This window comes from Brassica napus, chromosome C3, assembly GCF_020379485.1.
Source record: "Brassica napus cultivar Da-Ae chromosome C3, Da-Ae, whole genome shotgun sequence".
In the NCBI taxonomy this organism is placed as follows: Eukaryota; Viridiplantae; Streptophyta; class Magnoliopsida; order Brassicales; family Brassicaceae; genus Brassica; species Brassica napus.
In genome coordinates this window covers 60,531,602-60,548,257 of record NC_063446.1, presented here as the reverse complement: position 1 = coordinate 60,548,257, position 16,656 = coordinate 60,531,602, and the positions used below count along the sequence as shown (strand labels likewise).

Below are 16,656 nucleotides of genomic sequence, written 5' to 3'. Positions count from 1 at the left end.
ATTCTCTGTCGCAAGACCTCAGATGAGAGATTTCCACTTCTAATGGTTTCAGTTATTCTGCTGCTTCATCTCTACTTTCAAAGCTAGCCCACATCTCCCAACCATCCGAGAACTTCTTAATCGCCTATCTCAACTTTTGAGTTCATTGTCTATTCAAAAACATGAAGAATAAATACATACCAAGTTAATTAGTTAAAAGAAGACAGAAATCAAATTCCATCTAAATTAATATGGTTCAAGAGGCTAGGAGATATAAGATTTAGACAAACAAATAGAAACTTATAATCTATTCAAAACATAAACATAAATCTATGACCTGGTCGTGTAGGATCTCTAGTTGATTGTGAACACTACACACTCTCATTTCTTAGTGTGGGAAAGAACAACATGCCTACCTGCTTAATTATATGGTAGACATCAAAATCAGATCCAGCAGAAAATGCAACAGTGAGTGACTGTGGAGATACAGTTTAATGATCACCATCTCTCTTGCCATGGACTCCACGTCTAATTGAATCTGAAAATTTGGTTAGCGTGGAGGGGAGAAGCAAAAAAGGGAGATATATAATTGTGGAGCTGATGGGAGGGGAACATATTCATGTCGTTTGGGTTATGATAAACACATGAAATTTATGAAACTTAGATATGGAGGCAAAGGAGAATCAGAAGTGTTGGAGCGGCTGTTTGCTTCGCGCTTTGGAGGAAGACGAAGCAGAAAAGTTCTAGTGAATGAAAAATGATGTGGCGAAACATAAACTTTTGATTGGTTGATTATTTCACCTGAGGTGGCATAGCTAAGAGAGCTTCATATCTCCCTTTTAGTATAGTATAGATATCGTTCATCTCTTTTTTTTTTTGATAATCCAGGTAATCCGGACACTCCGGAGGAAACCCGACTAACGCCTAAGTACACCTCTGCAGAAGGCATCTTGGAGGACCGCCTTTTTCACCCCATTTTAATCGACGGTGGCCAGCGAGGTTCAAACCCGGATCCGTATTGAGGCCAAAACTCCCTCAAAACCACTGGACCGTCCTCGTCCGGTTAAACTATTCTTCTCATAATTTATTTCATCTTTTTCTTTCTTACAATTCCTAATCAACTATTTTCCTATTTGTTTAAAATCCATCAAACTACTTTAAATATCGTCTAAGTGAATTTGACTCCCAAAAATAAAAAGTATAGAATATTCATTTCTCCTTTTTATCAGAAAAAGAATATTCATTTCTTTGTAAACTAGGATTAGGTTAATTAATCGAAAAACAAGTCAATCCAGATTTTGGGATGTCGTCGTCATACTCCCACCCGCACCCATATTTTATAAATCATGGAGTAGATTGCCAATAACAAGGTCCGGTCCAAGACCGGCACAATACCTAGAAGATGGAGAGACGGCCGAAACCCTAGAAAAATGAGAGAGAGAGCCGACTTCAGGAGAAATAGAGGCGGCCACAAAGCTTGGAGAAAAAAAAACCCTTTTCTTTTTCCTAGTAGATGTAATCTTTTCATTATTATGTATTAGTAGTTTTCCTAATCCTAGTGAGTTTAGGTTTTGGATACTTTCCATTTATCTACATCTTGTAATCCTTATATAAAGGAACCCCCTTGATCAATAATATGAACACAGAAATATTCAGTCTCTAAACTCTCTAATTACAACACGTTATCAGCACGATAGCCTCCAAAACCCTGAGACAAAACCTAACCTAAAATCCGTCACAAATAAACCCTAAACCAGGCGCAACTTAAAATCAATCTATCTCTCAAACCCGAAGGAACCAGACGACGAGCCACATATCATCTTGAAGCTGTGGACGAGACGAATCCATCAGCGCAAACCGTTCATCGATCCGATCTCAGACGCGCCCTCACTCGCAGGAAAAATATGCGGCACCGTCTTGGTCTTTTGGAACCCTAATCCGAACCAACAAGATTTTCTAGCCAATTTCAAATCCTGTGAAAGATAAGTTTATCATACCTTAGTTGTCTGATGATATCTTGTTCAGATTATGGTGTTCATGTAATCTAATACTCCTTGTTTTTATTTCATGAGCTGAGTGGAGTTGGTGCAAAGATCTAATCCCGAAGAACCCTAACTTGTTCTTGATTCCGTCCCAGCTTGCGACCCGATAAGGAGCCAGCTCGCGTCCGTGTGCAACTAGAGGTTCATCTGACTTTGGTGGTCCGGTTCAACCCTACAAAATAAAGGTAATTTGAAATCTGAAAACAAGAAATCGAATCTGGTTGTTTTGTAAAGATTGAAACCCTAAAATATAATCTCTAAGATGAAAGCCTAAGGACAAATAGATCAAACCCTAAATGAGTAAATCGGAGCTCGAATAAGTTCGATCCCCTAAACCATAATTCAAGATTAATCCATTGATCAATTAAAATCAAAGTCTTAATGATTTTGAATCTCAAATCAAACTCCCTTGATCTAAGATCAAGTTGTTCCATTAAACCCAAATTTGGAAAAACAGTTTTAATTGTTTGATTTGAACCTTGATTGTTTGTTTGATCACCTAGAAAGATTGCTAGGATTGTTTAAACTCGAATTTGAATATGGATTGCATTCATACTGTTTAAAAGGAATCGACTAGCATGTAGTTTATAAAATCTTGAAACTGTTTGCATTAAGTAGAACTACATGGTCGTGTGGCTTGATGATTGTTTCGCACCATAGTCGATTAGATTGCTTGATTTTCATAAATGCGTAAGAAATGTTTGTGGCCGAGCTTGTTGATTATCTTGCAGCCACATGATCACATTGTGAGACTTAATTTTGAATGATGATGTGATTCAGATGTCGAAAATCTCAAACAGAGACTATGCAGCCCTTAATCTCTCTGGAGATAACTACTTGCAGTGGGCGCTAGATACAAAGATCAGTCTAAGGTCAAAGGGACTTGGTGATACTATCATCAAGGGCAACAATGAGACCGATAAGAATCGGTACATGGCTATAAGTACCAGCCCTTCTGCTAAAAGGCGTCCGGCTCTTATCCTTTGATCACGGGCTAGTAGAAAAGATCAACCATCAGGTTGCAATCTGACAATCAGATCCCTTAAGGATCCGGCATAGCAGAACGGTCTGCTGCTGTATAAACTCCACAAAGTTTTTTTTTCGTAAGGATAAGAGGAGATGTTTAATCTATCCTTACTTGTCGGATATAAAGTATTGTAGTCCATAAGCTCGTGAAAGCCGAAGTCCATGACCTAATAATGTATACACCTAATAATGTATACTTAGCGTGTGATATGATCCACAACAACTGAGGTCATGAGACGCCATCATCATCATTAAGATAGGAATGCAAAGAATAATGAATACGACATTAGTTAAGGCAAAGAAATCGATGTCCACATACATGAGAGTGTTCGGCCACAGAGCCATAATGAGAGATTATAAAACTCACAGCAATGATCATTGATCTTGAACACTCATGAGACAAGTAGTGGACATGTATAGACGAGGTCTATGACCCAGACATGGATCGGCCAGATCGAGACATAGGTTCTGATAACCATGTCTAGTACATTGTCCATAAGTACTTATTTTGTACGACCAAAGTAAAGAGTTAACAGTAGACGATCACGTCTAGACTATGGACACATGCAAACACGATTTGCAAAGGCCCAATAGTGATCCCCGAGAGCAATATGGTTCACATTGTTTAGCACACATGCTTCACCGGGACACTTAATGTCAAAAGACATGAGAGACGACCTGAGAGGTCGAAGTGGTCTAGATACGGCTTAGTAATGAACTTGGCCGATTACTCCCTTCCTACATATACAAGAAAGATCACGCACCAGGTGTGTAGAATGTAGAAACCTACACTGAGGTTCACATCAGGGGGAGTAGTGCGTGTTGTACTCTTTTTCCTTCATCATGGTTTTGTCCCACTGGGTTTTCCTGATAAGGTTTTAATGAGGGAACATGGTTATGGCATCCAAGAGGGAGTGTTATAAATCATGGAGTTGATTGCCATTAACCAGGCCCGGTCCAAGACCGGTCCAATACCTAGAAGATGGAGAGACGACCGAAGCCCTAGAGAAAGGAGAGAGAGAGCCGACTTCAGGAGAGAGAGATGCGGCCACAAAGCTTGGAGAAAAGGAAATCCTTTCCTTTTCCCTAGTAGATGTAATCTTTCGATTATTATGTATTAGTAGTTTTCCTAATCCTAGTGAGTTTAGGTTTTAGATACTTTCCATTTATCTACATCTTGTAATCGGAACCCTCTTGATCATTAATATGAACACAGAAATATTCAGTCACTAAACTCTCTAATTACAGCACCATATCCTTTTTGTTTAAAGGAGATTTTTAATGTGAATGGAATTAACAAGATTTCTTGTCTAAAAGATGTCATTTCAACTTAAATAGAAAGATAATATTCGGACACAAATTAGGAAAAAATATCTTGTATAAAAAAGATTACAAAACTGTATAATGTAAATTCTATATTTGTAAGATAATCATAATACACACAAACATTAATTGTCCAAAGAGAGCAAGATATCCGAAGATAAAGTCAATGACGTTGGAGTGAAGTAGACCCCACTCGTGATTTTTGTGAGATAAAAAAGCAAAGAAGTCTCTCCCCCTCACAAGTAACATTTCAACCACCGTCTATGGGATCTCCGCCGCTTCTCCGTCGCGTTTCACACCACCGGCATTGAATTCTTCTTCACTGCTTCTCCTTCCACACCCGCCGGTAACATCGAGCTACTCCGATCGGTAATTCTCGTTGTAATTTTTAATGGTTTTGGATTCGAAATTTCTGTCTCGTCGACGATAAAGCTTCGAGCTTTCGTTAGGGTTTCGTCTCAATTTGTGTGATTAATCGTACCCACGATGTCAATTGTCCGTTCCAATTGACAATTTGTGAAATTGGTGGTTTCCGATTTTTTTAGGGTTTTGTTTTGGGTATGGAGCTGAAGGAATCGAATGGTGTTTCAGTCAAGGAGGAGATGGAGGCGTTACCGAAAGATGTTGAAGAGAAGTCTATGCGGTGTACTAGTAATTTCGAGGATCATAGTTTCGATAATGTAGAGGATCAGAGTGAGGATCATCGTGGTGGTGAGATCAAGGAGGGGGAGGAAGAGGTTGATGTGGTGGAATGCTCGGGTGTAAATGATAACAACAGGGTTGATGTCTCGGAGTGTGATGATGGGAATGGGACTGATGAGTACTCAAGCTCGTTTAGTGGAACGGTTTCTGACAATGAGAGTGATGATAAGACAGGGGTTAATGATCAAGAAGCTGATTCCATGATGTGTACTGATACTTCTATTCCATTCTATGCAAGGTAAGCTTCTCCTTTTTAGTAGATCATCATGGATATGGTAGCTTTGATTACGTTTAATTGAACACCTTCATTTCCATTTATGTGTGTGCCTGAGAAAAGACTGAGATTGATGAGCTACTTTACTGCTGCGTCTCTGATGTTATCTCCTTTTAAGGAACTCAAGCTAAGGTTTGCTTGTCGATGTTTATTTTATTCCTTTTTTGTGGCAGAAAGAAGAAGCTGACTGATCATTGGAGGAAGTTTATTCAGCCTATAATGTGGCGGTGCAAATGGGTCGAACTCAAAATCAGACAACTTCAGAACCAAGCACAGATATACGACAAAGAAGTCAAAGAATCTTGCCAAGCCAAGCAACTGGAGTTAGAAAATCTCAAACCTGAAGAAGCTGGAGTAAAGGCGACGCCTCTTCTCCCATGTCATACTCAGAAAACCCAACTCAAGAAGAGGCACAAGAGGAAGCGAGTTGAAGAAGCGCCTGATGCTCCATCAAACCATAATCTCTTCTCTTATCATGGTATGGTAGAAGTTTTTGGTTTACTTGTTTCATCTGCCATTACTACTCTAATAACTCCTTTTTTCACTGTTTCTGTTCTCTTTATAGCATACCGGAAGTCTTATGCTGATACTGCTCTCAATGATAACTCCCGCAAGCTAGGTCTGGTGTTCTAAACCTCATTTTAATCCTTTAGGAAACTTTGATGTTTAATCATTTGGTTATGTCATCAGATAAGAAGAGTAAGAGCTCTAAGGAGGATGCAGTGTTCTCTGAAGAGACACCTCCTCTCGAGTTTAGAGAAGGCGATGCGTTCTTGGAACAGATACTTCTCAAGATCGAAGCAGCAAAGCTAGAAGTGCGTAACTTGAAGAACCGAGTAGACAAAGTGATGAATGAGAATCCAAGTAGGTTCTCTTTGGATGACACAGTGGTTATGCTTGGATCAGCTGCTGATGTAGGCACCGCCTCGGAGAAGCAAAATCCTGAACCGGTTATCAAAAAAGAAGATGAGAACCCGGTCGTTTCTGAAGCTGAAGAAGAGCCAGCTAAGTCTGCTTCGGTTTCATCTCATCACGACAAAGTACCTGAGGAAGACGACGGGACAACAGATATTTTGCTGTCTGAAATGGTTGCTTCGAGGAGAAGAGAAGGGAAAGCTGTTGTTCCCGACAAGAAAGTGGAGAAGACAGAACAAGCTTCTGTTGGGGAAGAAGGTCCATCAAGACCTGTAAGTTTCCGACTGGAACTTTTAAAAAGAACTCACTATATGTTTTGGTCTCATGTGTCTTATTAAATTCAATGCAGGTCAGGAAAAGAACACCACGCAATCTTGACATAGAGGTAAAGGAAGGGCCTAACCCAAAGAAACGTAGAGTTTCAAGAGAGAAGCCAAAGCCTAATGTTACTATGTCTTCTAGGCTTAAGCTTCCCAACAGGAAGAGAAAGGGAGGGAAAAGAAGGGCAGGAGGAGGCTCTTCTGGGTTAAGAAGAAGATCCTAAACAAAGCTTCAAGAAACAAGTTGGAAGTGTGTTCACTTCAGGCATCCTTAAGCTCTTAAAGTACAGATATATATGTACAATTGCTGAGTGTTGATTCATCTGTGTTAAAAGTTCATCACCAAATCTATTTAAACTCATGATGTTGTTTATGTATGTATGACTATAACTAAATCAACTTTGAAGCTTTGCTTCTACCTTTGAAAAATTCCGTGAGTGTGTATGTAAATACATTCTGCAAGCATCTTACTATTTTTCTATCATTTTTTCAAATACTGTAGGTGTTGACTCAATTGTCTACAAAGATGTCTAAAATAGCAATATGGGATCGTCTTGTTGATAGCTTGCTTGTTTGGTGGAATGTTTGTAGAGTGAACTCATTATTTATTATACCATATACATCATCTAGGTCGGTGATACCCCTACACCAAATATACCATCTTTAATATTTTCTAGTAAACAAAAGGAAAGCTATTATAATAGTCTGGTATAATAAATTCGTAAATTTTTTTGGTAAAAAATAAATTCGTAAATTGTGAGGGCATTATTGTTCAGAGTTTTCCAACTAAATTATTTCACAACATACATGTAAGTATGTAACTAGAATCATGTGAAAGTTTTTCATCCCAATGACCTTAGAACATTAGTGGTATTATCCTCACAAGAGCATCGAACCATAATTAAATCAATATAAGTTAATTTTGTTCTTAAATTGCAAAATAAATAAATATTGAATAATATGAGATAAAGTCGTATGAAAGAAGAAATTCTACAGAATTGTCAAGAGTTTAAGAAATATCTCTGACTCTCTCTCTCATTTTCTATTTTTTTATAAACATATATCGTTGAGAAACTTACAAAGTACCTTCCATTATGATGTTCTTAAGTTAAAGAATTGCAAAATCTTTTCCTAGAAAGACCGATGAATGACTACAAGTTAGTCTTTAGAACAAAAAAAAGTGTGTACAAGACCTTGGTTTAGGTATACATTGTGCTCTCTAAAGGTTAACAAATACCAAAAAAAAAAAAAAACTCACCCTAGTAATCATGTTCTCGTCGTCTCTAGTAATTCAAAATTACTAATTTTACACCTGATCAAATTCCTACCAAATCTAGTTACCGTTCATACACATGCAATAACACTAAACTTGAAATAATTCACTAGTGGACCGTCGATTAGGAAGATCAGTATTACATGGACATTATATGAGAACAGCGATAGTGAGGTTCGAGCAAAGCTGGACACAAAAGACAAAAGACTTTTCGTTAAACAAAGATAAGAACAACAACAACAACGAGCAAATATAATCCAAGAACTAAACGACACCGAGACCATATATTCTCAATAGACAGACATATCACATCAGATATTAATTTTCCATTAATTAATTTAAAATCACTTCCCCACCAATCAGACAGCGATGTCATTGCGAATGTGACGGAGGAGCACAGGAATAACAGAATCCGGCGAGCTAAGCTGAGGGAGATGACCATCTGAAGGAATAACCTCAACAACAGATTCACATCCAAGATTGGTGTGAAGATACTCAGAGACTGCGACTGGTACGGCTAAGTCCTTGACGCTTTGGAGGATGTGACAAGGGACAGCTACAAAAGGTAAGATCTGTCTCATGTCGCTTTGGAAAATGGTCTGAGCCACACAGAGAGCTATGTCTGGGCGCATGTTGAAGAGTGTTCTGCTGAATTCTTGAACCGCGACTGAGTCCATGTCGCCGCCGACCGCGAGTGGTGCGAAACCTAAACACCACGCTTTGTAGTTGCTTCGCATTGCTTCGAAGAGTTGGTTTAAGTCGTCTTGCTCGAATCCTCCTTGGTAATCAACATCGTTCACGTACCTAAAAACATGTAAAAAAAATCTTTTTTAAAAAAAATGTAAAAATTTAATTTTTTTTAAGTTAAAAAATTAATCTTAATTTTGAGAAATATGATGATTCAGAATGTACGTAAAAATATATGATAATTCAGACAAGAGAAGGAATAGATATGTTCATACAATTTACAAAATTCAATTTTTAATTTTGACGATAAATCTTTAAATTAAATACTTTATTTAGAAATATGATAATTCAGACAAGAGAAGGAACGCCTATGTTCATACAATTTACACTATAAAAAACAATTTTGAGGATAATATTTAAATTAAATACTTTATTTTAGAAATATGATTTCAGACAAGAGAAGGAACATATATGTTCATACAATTTACAAAACTTCATTTTTTTATTTTGAGGGTAAATCTTCGAATTTAATACTTTATTTTTTAGAAATATGATAATTCAGACAAGAGAAGGAAAATATATGTACTTTGGTCGGAAACCGAGACATAGAAGCAAAAGAACTCGGAACAGAGATGGAGAAACTGTAATAATCATACCTTGGGGAAGCAGAGATCATGACAATTTTGGAGAAGAGATCAGGTCGGTTAAGAGAAGCCAAGAGACCAACCATGGCGGAAACAGAGTGACCAACAAAGATACAAGACTCAATTTGAAGATCTTCCAATATTGCGATCAAATCAAAGGAGTATCCTTCGAGAGTTGAGTAACGATCGAAGTCAAAGTAGTCAGGGTTAGTTGTACCGGCTCCCATGTTGTCGTAGAGAACGATGCGGTAATCTTCGAGCAGATGTGGGACCAGGTGTTTCCATACTGACTGGTCCGTGCCGAATCCGTGACCTAAGACGATTGTTGCTTGGTTTCCTGTGCCAATCACCTTCACGTTGTGAGCTTCCTCGACTACACCCATCTTTCTCTCTCTAGATACAGAGAACTTCTCTTGTTTCCTTCTATTAAAGATGCCTCTCTGTGGTAAGTGGTGGCTATCTTATTTTCTAATTTAAGAAAAAAAAAAAGATAATACAAGCTAGTTAGTTGTAACGGCCAAAAACATGTAAAAATATAATTTCGGTAATTGAAAATTTGTTTAAAAAGCTAGTAAAAAACTTATAATTCTCAAGTTACAAAAAAAAAAAAAAAACTTTTAATTCTTCAACAACATTTGTTGTATAGTCAAATCTTAACTTGGCATGTATTGAGGCTGCAATAAATGTAACCTATAGAAACCACATATTTTTTCCTGCTCAGCAAACTTGACATATACTTAACTTTTTTATTGTCAAACAACATATACTTACTAGATACAATTATACAAAGATCTTTGCTTTTGAGTTTTGACCAAAAAAAGAAGATCTTTGTTTTATATGTTTGAGAAGTAACAAATCAATTGGTTAAAAAGAAGTACAAGTATCAACTCAGTTTCATAAAGATATTGATAATTTTGTTTTCAATACGTGATAAATATCAGTCCCGAATAATCCAACATGACGGGGTTTTAGATACGTGTGGACACGGCTGTGAAAAGAAAATGCAATGTTCCCATGTAAGTTTGTGATATGTTGAAACAATACTATTTCAAAATAATTAATCTCAGATGGCGTAGTTACAACAATAAAAGGAGTGACTTCGTAATTTACAAACAAAATGGAGTAAAAGGATTTTTTTGTTTGTTCATCGCTCAATTGTCTATTATATTTTGCAGTAAATTATGGAATAGGGTTCGAAATGTTCTAAAGAAATAGATGGATGCAATACATATATTCTTAGAGTAAAATGACCATTTAAAACGATCAAAATATTGGATTATTTATACTACAAAATAATAATTAGGTTAATTAGACCATCAACAACGGTAAAGGGCTCTTAGGAGTTCTTTTTTATTTTTTTTATTTTGTCTGATTTAAAAAATAAAAAAATAAACCAATCGCAGGCCGTCACGTGTCAGTGGAGCCCACGAAAAGTGGCAAAATCTTCCCAAACTCGCATTTTACGGAAGAGGTAGAAGAAGCAGCCCTAAAGATAATGGTGAATCCCGCGTGATTTTAAATTATTATTTTTCTAAGAGGCAGCTTTAAGATCCCGCCTTGTTGATGCTCTTGAAAACCAAAAAAATGCATGGTTCTTGTTAGCTGGAAGGAACGGTGAGAATGCGGCCACGTATCACATCCACTGCCTCATCATTTAAGTGTCGATATCCGTGAGGGACCAGGCCCATTATTAATGTTAGGCCCATTTAATTGAATTTTGCTCATCTCATTAAAGACGTGGCCGTTTCTACCGTTGACCGAGCAATTGTGAGATCATAATGACGTGGCGGGAAAGCTACATCCCACGTGTCCCCAGCGTGCCAATTATCGTTCCGACCTGAGTAGTGTCCTGTCCAAATGAGAACGAGATGTCGATTCTCGCCGGTCTAATACGACGGCGTTTTGGCGCATCGATCCCGGTTCACCTGAATTACTTCCGCGAACCGTCGCGGTTTCTCTTAAACCCGAGTCAAGGAAGAACTCGGCTTCTCAGTGGCGAGGCTGAGTCGAATCGGGCCGAGTTTCCGGTGGAGAACGCCTACGATATCTTGAGCGTCTCCGAATCCAGCTCGATCGCAGAGATCAAGGCGTCGTTTCGAAGACTCGCCAAGGAGACTCATCCAGACCTGATCGGAGCGAAGAAGGATTCATCTACTTCGCTACGTTTCGTTCAGATTCTCGCTGCTTATGAGGTACAAAGAAGCTTCGGTGAATGGTAGTGAAATGTCTAGTGAATGATGTGATTGTAAAGGTTCATGCTTTAGAGATAGTTATAGCTTGAGTGCGAAGGGTCTGATGAATGATATGATTATAAAGGTTCAGGCTTTTGTGATAGTTATAGCTTGAGTGAAGTGTTTGATGAATGATATGATTGTAAAGGTTCATGCTTTTGTGATAGTTATAAGCTTATAGCTTTAGTTAAGTGTGTAATGAATGATATGTTTGTAAAGGTTCAAACTTTTTTGGTAGTCATAGCTTGAGTGAAGTGTTTGACGAATAATGATATGATTATAAAGGTTCAGGCTTTTGTGATAGTTATAGCTTGAGTGATAGTTATAGTTATAGGCTTATAGCTTTAGTGTAGTGTCTAGTGAAGACTCTGGCCATTGTATCAGAGATTGTTAGCTCAACTGGAAAGCATTCTGGCTATTGTGTCAAAGGTTTCTGGTTCGAAAAACAGCTGAGACTAAACTAATATTTATTACATGTTGTGGTTTTGGACCCGGAGATTACGGGCTTGGGCTCCGAACGTTCTGGTATTCAAAAAAGAAAGGTGTAGGGAATGATATGTTTGTAAAGGTTCAAGCTTTTGTATATAGCTTGAGTGAAGAGTCTAATGAATTATATTTTTGTAAAGCTTCAGGCTTTTGTAAATGTTATAACTTGAGGGAAGGGTCTAATGATGAATGATCTGTTTGTAAAGGTTCATACTTTTGTGAAGGGTCTGATGAATAAATATGATTTCTGGTGACGATGCAGATTCTTTCAGATTCTGAAAGGAGAGCACACTATGATAGGTATCTCCTCTCCAGGAGAATGGTAGTGACGAAAAAATCTACACAAGGATACATGATTTACAAGTATAAAGCGGGGTTGACATTGAGCGAGGAGATGGAAGTGGTTGAGTGGCTAAAGTGGTACAGAGAAGCAATACATGACATAGTTATAGAGAAGAGAGTTGCAGCTAACGGTACAGGCTACTTAGATGAACTGGAAGAAGATTTTTACTCAGCTATTCGAGCTGCGTACTTTGGACCTGACGTAGAGTCTGTGGAGCTTCTTCCTGATTGTTTCGAAGCCGAGGAAAGGTCTGTGTACGACACGAGAGAGGTCTTGCACTTGGTTTCAGGACGGGATCTTTTCGGTATGGTCTGCTTGGTTGATAGCTTCCTCGAGCTGTCTTCTGCCTGCTCCAAGAAACTGGCTTCGTCATCGTCGTTTATGGATTCAGGGAACCATGACATGATATCTCATATACAATCCTCCAGAAAGCAAAACCATGTTTCGGATGCGTATAAAGATATTCAGCTTCATGTATCTGGAAGAGTTGTTGCTACAGCTATTAGAGTTCCTCCAAAACAAAATGAAGGTGATCATGATCAGATACACGTTTTCCTCAATTCAGAGGAAGGATCTAGTCATGGCAATGAATCTTCTCCGGGGAATGAAAGTGGAGGAGCCAAGCTTCTTGTTGGAACTATAAGTGGTCTTGGGACAAGTCCAGATGAAGGGTCATGCTATGTCTATGATGGGAATGGTGTCAAGACTCATGTGATTATGAAACACAGAACATTTCTGGTTTGTGACTCATATGATCTTTTAGCTTTTATGTATGTTTTGGGAACATTGTTATGTGGTGCATATTTAGATTAGCCTTGTTATGTGTCTTAGAATCTGTTATTGACACTCTACAGGTGAGGCATTTGCACTGGTACAAGATTGGGGAGAAGGTTTCTATTTGCGAGTGTAGATGCAGTAGAGCAAAACTACCACCAAGCAAGTATGTCAAATAGCTTTTTATGCAATGATCTAGTATTATATGCTACGGTAGTGATTGTGTGAATATGGAAACAGGTTTTGGTTGTTTGAGCCACGTTGTGGGTTGCATGATGTTGGAGGTTGGTATGTTGAAACTTATGGAAAAGATAAAAAGGGCAGAACAGTCCTGGCGCAAAGATTCTGGGATGGACTTGAAGTGGGCACTACACTAGATGGGTAAGGCCATTAATATACAGTTCAAGTGTTTGTATGGTAAAAGTAGTCTCTGACTTATTCATTGATTTTTGCCTTCTCCAGGAGACTGCACCCTGGTATCTACTTGCTTACACTAGCGTACCGAACTCTTGATCTTGAAGATGAAAGGAGAAGGAAACGGTCTATAGTGGAGATCGTCGGGGCAAGGTTATCTAAAACGTTGGATTGGTGTAAGAAAATGGTTATGAGAAGGTCCGAGTGAAGATCCAAAAATGTTTTGATTCACCTGAATACAAAAGCCCATGGCGAACTAAAGCTTCTCCAAAGGCTGGTTGGGGACTACATGGCACAATCCTACGCCTAACTTAACCGGAAGATAACATTGTGGGAGTTCTCTCTCATGCCAAAAGAGCAACTGAGCCGTCTTTTCAGCTTACACCAATGTTGCAGTGTTTTCCTGATCATGGCTAGATTGGGTGGAACAAGAAGCAACAAGTGGAGTACATGCTTTTAAACCGGAGAATCATTTGTACTAAGAAGAACTTGGATTTGATAGTGTTATGTTTCCAAAATGACTCATTAGTCTTGTGCAAAACTTTAAATCTGGTGAAGCTAGTAGATTCTTAAGTTTAGCTTTGTTAGTAACATGGAATAAGCTTGCTTGCTAGATAATCAAGATTAATGTTAATTTGTTTCCTGATTTAGCACCTTCTCACCTTCGTTTCACATTCGTATATATAGGGTGATTTATATTATTAATTAAACACATTATACTTAATAATACCCATCGGGTAAAAATAACTAAGAAGTAAACGCTACGTTTTGATGAGAGAACAATAAGGCGATTTTGAGTGTGACGGCGTCCGGATTACTTTCTTTGATAGAGTCGGCGATCCGCTGGATTTATCGGTGTCCTTGGGAGGAGGATCGGGGGAAAAGTATGCGCTTGGTGTTGGGGTTCAGATTGAGAAGAAATTAGACCAAAGTTGGATATCGGTAGCTCAAGATAAGAAGTCTCTGAAGAAGTACGACGTCGAGATTGTTACAAAGGGGGGTAAGCAAACGGTGGAGATTCCAGATGAGGTGATCACCGATTCGACTCTGTTATGGGATGATTTCTAGTTGGAAAGTTTTTGGATCTTGCTCCTCATGTTACAAAGGTTCATATGGTGTTAAACAAAATTTGGAAATATGGTGATTTGTCGTCAAAGGTGGAGGTCTATGAAGTGAATGCCACAACTATGAGTTTTAAAATCTCAGATCAAAAAGCTCGTGAGAAGATCCTTCGGCGTGGTATATAGAATATTGTGGGAGTTCCAATGGTAGTCATAAAATGGACTCTAAGAAAGGAGAAAGAGAAACATGAGGAGGAATCGATACCCATGTGGATTCACTTAACAAAGGTCCCGCTGCATATGTTTTTTTGTGAAGGCCTTAGTCTGATAGCGAGTCATGTGGGTTGTCCAGTTAAGCTCTATCCAGAGACGATTGCTTGTACGAGTTTTGAAGTTGCCAAGGTCTTTGTTAATGTGGATGTCTCGAAAGCATTGCTGAAGGAAATGGATTTTTCAAAAGATGGAGAAGAGTTTTTGGTGGAGTTTCACTACCCGTGGCTTCCTTCAAAGTGCAAGCATTGTAATAAATGGGGTCATATAGTGAGAAAGTGTGTGTTTTGAAGGGGAAGGACAAAGAAAAGAAGGTTATCATAAGATCAAACTTTAAAGAAGTGAAGAAAAATATAGAGGAAAAAGAGGAGGTGCATAAAGAGATAAGTGAGGTGAGCAGGACTGAGATTTCAGGGGAAACTTCAACCTATAGAGATGAGGCATTAGAAATGGGTACAAGAACAAAAGATGAAAATGGTGATACTGATGTGGCTTGGGCACAAGTATCTCCGGGGAAGTCTGGTAGATCACAAACAAATACTCCGCAGCGAAATGATTCTGGAATTCAGATCTCTGCTTCAAAGTTTTCTATGTTGAGTTTAAATGAATAAGAGGAAGGTGAAATAGTGGGGAAGGAGCAAGATAATGAGTTCGAAGATATAGATGTTGGTGAGAAATTGGAGGATTTTGAAGATGATATAGAGGATGGTTTGTTGGTCCGAAGTAAAGGCAAGAAAAAATCAGTGGTAAAGAGGGGAAGGAAGAAAGGTCAGAAGACTATGGCTTGGGCTGCTAATCCAGTCAAGAGTAAAAGGTCTTCTCGATTTAAAAACTAATATGGCGGGTTTTTTTGGAATGTGCGCGGATTCAACAAAATTTTGAAATATTCCGTCGTCAAAGAGTAGTTAAGGAAAAGTGATTCGTTATTTGGATGTGTGTTGGAAACAAGGGTAAAAGAAAGTAAAGCTGGGAAAATTTTGAATTCGGTGTTTAGAGATTGGTCAGCAATGACGAACTATGAACACAGTCAAGGAGGTCGAATCTGGTTAGTTTGGAGAGAGTCAGTTCGCATGATTCCGGTATACAAGTCAGATCAGATTATTACTTGCTCAGTAGGGGTGCAAAATGAGGAGAATTTCTTTTGTACGTTTATTTATGCGAGTAATGGGGCAGAGGAGAGAAAGGTTTTATGGGGTGATCTATGTGATCATCATTCTTCACCCATGTTCAGGAACAAAGCTTGGATATTGATGGGAGAATTCAACAAGATACTTGAAGGGGAAGAGAGTACTGGTTTCACAAATTTGGGCAGGCCACTGAGTGGAATGAGAGACTTACAAAGGATGGTTCTGCAATGTAATTTATCAGATATGGATTATCAGGGACCGCTTCACACCTGGTGTAACAAAAGGGAGCAAGGTGTGATTTGCAAGAAGCTAGACAGAGTGCTGATGAATAATGTCGCCCTTAACAGATTTCCCAATGGTTTTGCAACGTTTGAGCCATGGGGTTGCTCTGATCACTTGAGGTGCAAGTTTCAGCTGTTGCCGCCAAGTGAAAAAATTTGAAGACCGTTTAAGTTTGTGAATGCTATTGGCAGCTTACCAAGTTTTACCCCTATGATAAAGGAGTATTGGTAGTCAACATATGTTCTATCTCATTCTATCTCTGCCATGTTTAGGTTCTCAAAGAAGCTTAAAAATCTGAAGCCACTTATTCGAGAATTGGATAGAGAGCAGTTGGGTAATCTTACGAAGAGAGTTCAGGAAGCTTATGGTACTCTATGTGAGAAGCAGAAAAATACTTTGGTACAACCTACTGATGTTAGTGTTCATGAGGACGCTGAATCTTATGAAAAATAGATTTATGTGGCTGGTTTAGATGAAGAACAT

At 38.5% G+C, this 16,656-nt stretch overlaps 3 protein-coding genes across 3 annotated transcripts; 2 read left to right on the top strand and 1 right to left on the bottom strand.

The window, feature by feature from the left end:
* The first annotated feature begins 4,483 nt into the window (after positions 1-4,483).
* Positions 4,484-7,075, top strand: LOC111204715. The gene is made up of 6 exons (XM_022700016.2): positions 4,484-4,739; positions 4,916-5,310; positions 5,520-5,824; positions 5,912-5,965; positions 6,037-6,533; positions 6,611-7,075. The coding sequence occupies exons 2-6, from the start codon at positions 4,931-4,933 to the stop codon at positions 6,803-6,805; spliced, it is 1,431 nt and encodes a 476-aa protein (XP_022555737.1). The 5' UTR covers positions 4,484-4,739; positions 4,916-4,930; the 3' UTR covers positions 6,806-7,075.
* An 864-nt stretch (positions 7,076-7,939) lies between these two features.
* On the bottom strand, positions 7,940-9,861 carry LOC111204714 (probable esterase KAI2). The gene is made up of 2 exons (XM_022700015.2): positions 9,198-9,861; positions 7,940-8,658 (listed from the first exon to the last, which is right to left on the bottom strand). The coding sequence occupies exons 1-2, from the start codon at positions 9,566-9,568 to the stop codon at positions 8,214-8,216; spliced, it is 816 nt and encodes a 271-aa protein (XP_022555736.1). The 5' UTR covers positions 9,569-9,861; the 3' UTR covers positions 7,940-8,213.
* Positions 9,862-10,913: 1,052 nt separating this feature from the next.
* Positions 10,914-14,079, top strand: LOC111204713. The gene is made up of 5 exons (XM_022700014.2): positions 10,914-11,377; positions 12,165-12,983; positions 13,100-13,185; positions 13,260-13,400; positions 13,482-14,079. Exons 1-5 carry the CDS (start codon positions 11,054-11,056, stop codon positions 13,639-13,641), a joined length of 1,530 nt encoding a protein of 509 aa, XP_022555735.1. The 5' UTR covers positions 10,914-11,053; the 3' UTR covers positions 13,642-14,079.
* Positions 14,080-16,656: the final 2,577 nt, after the last annotated feature.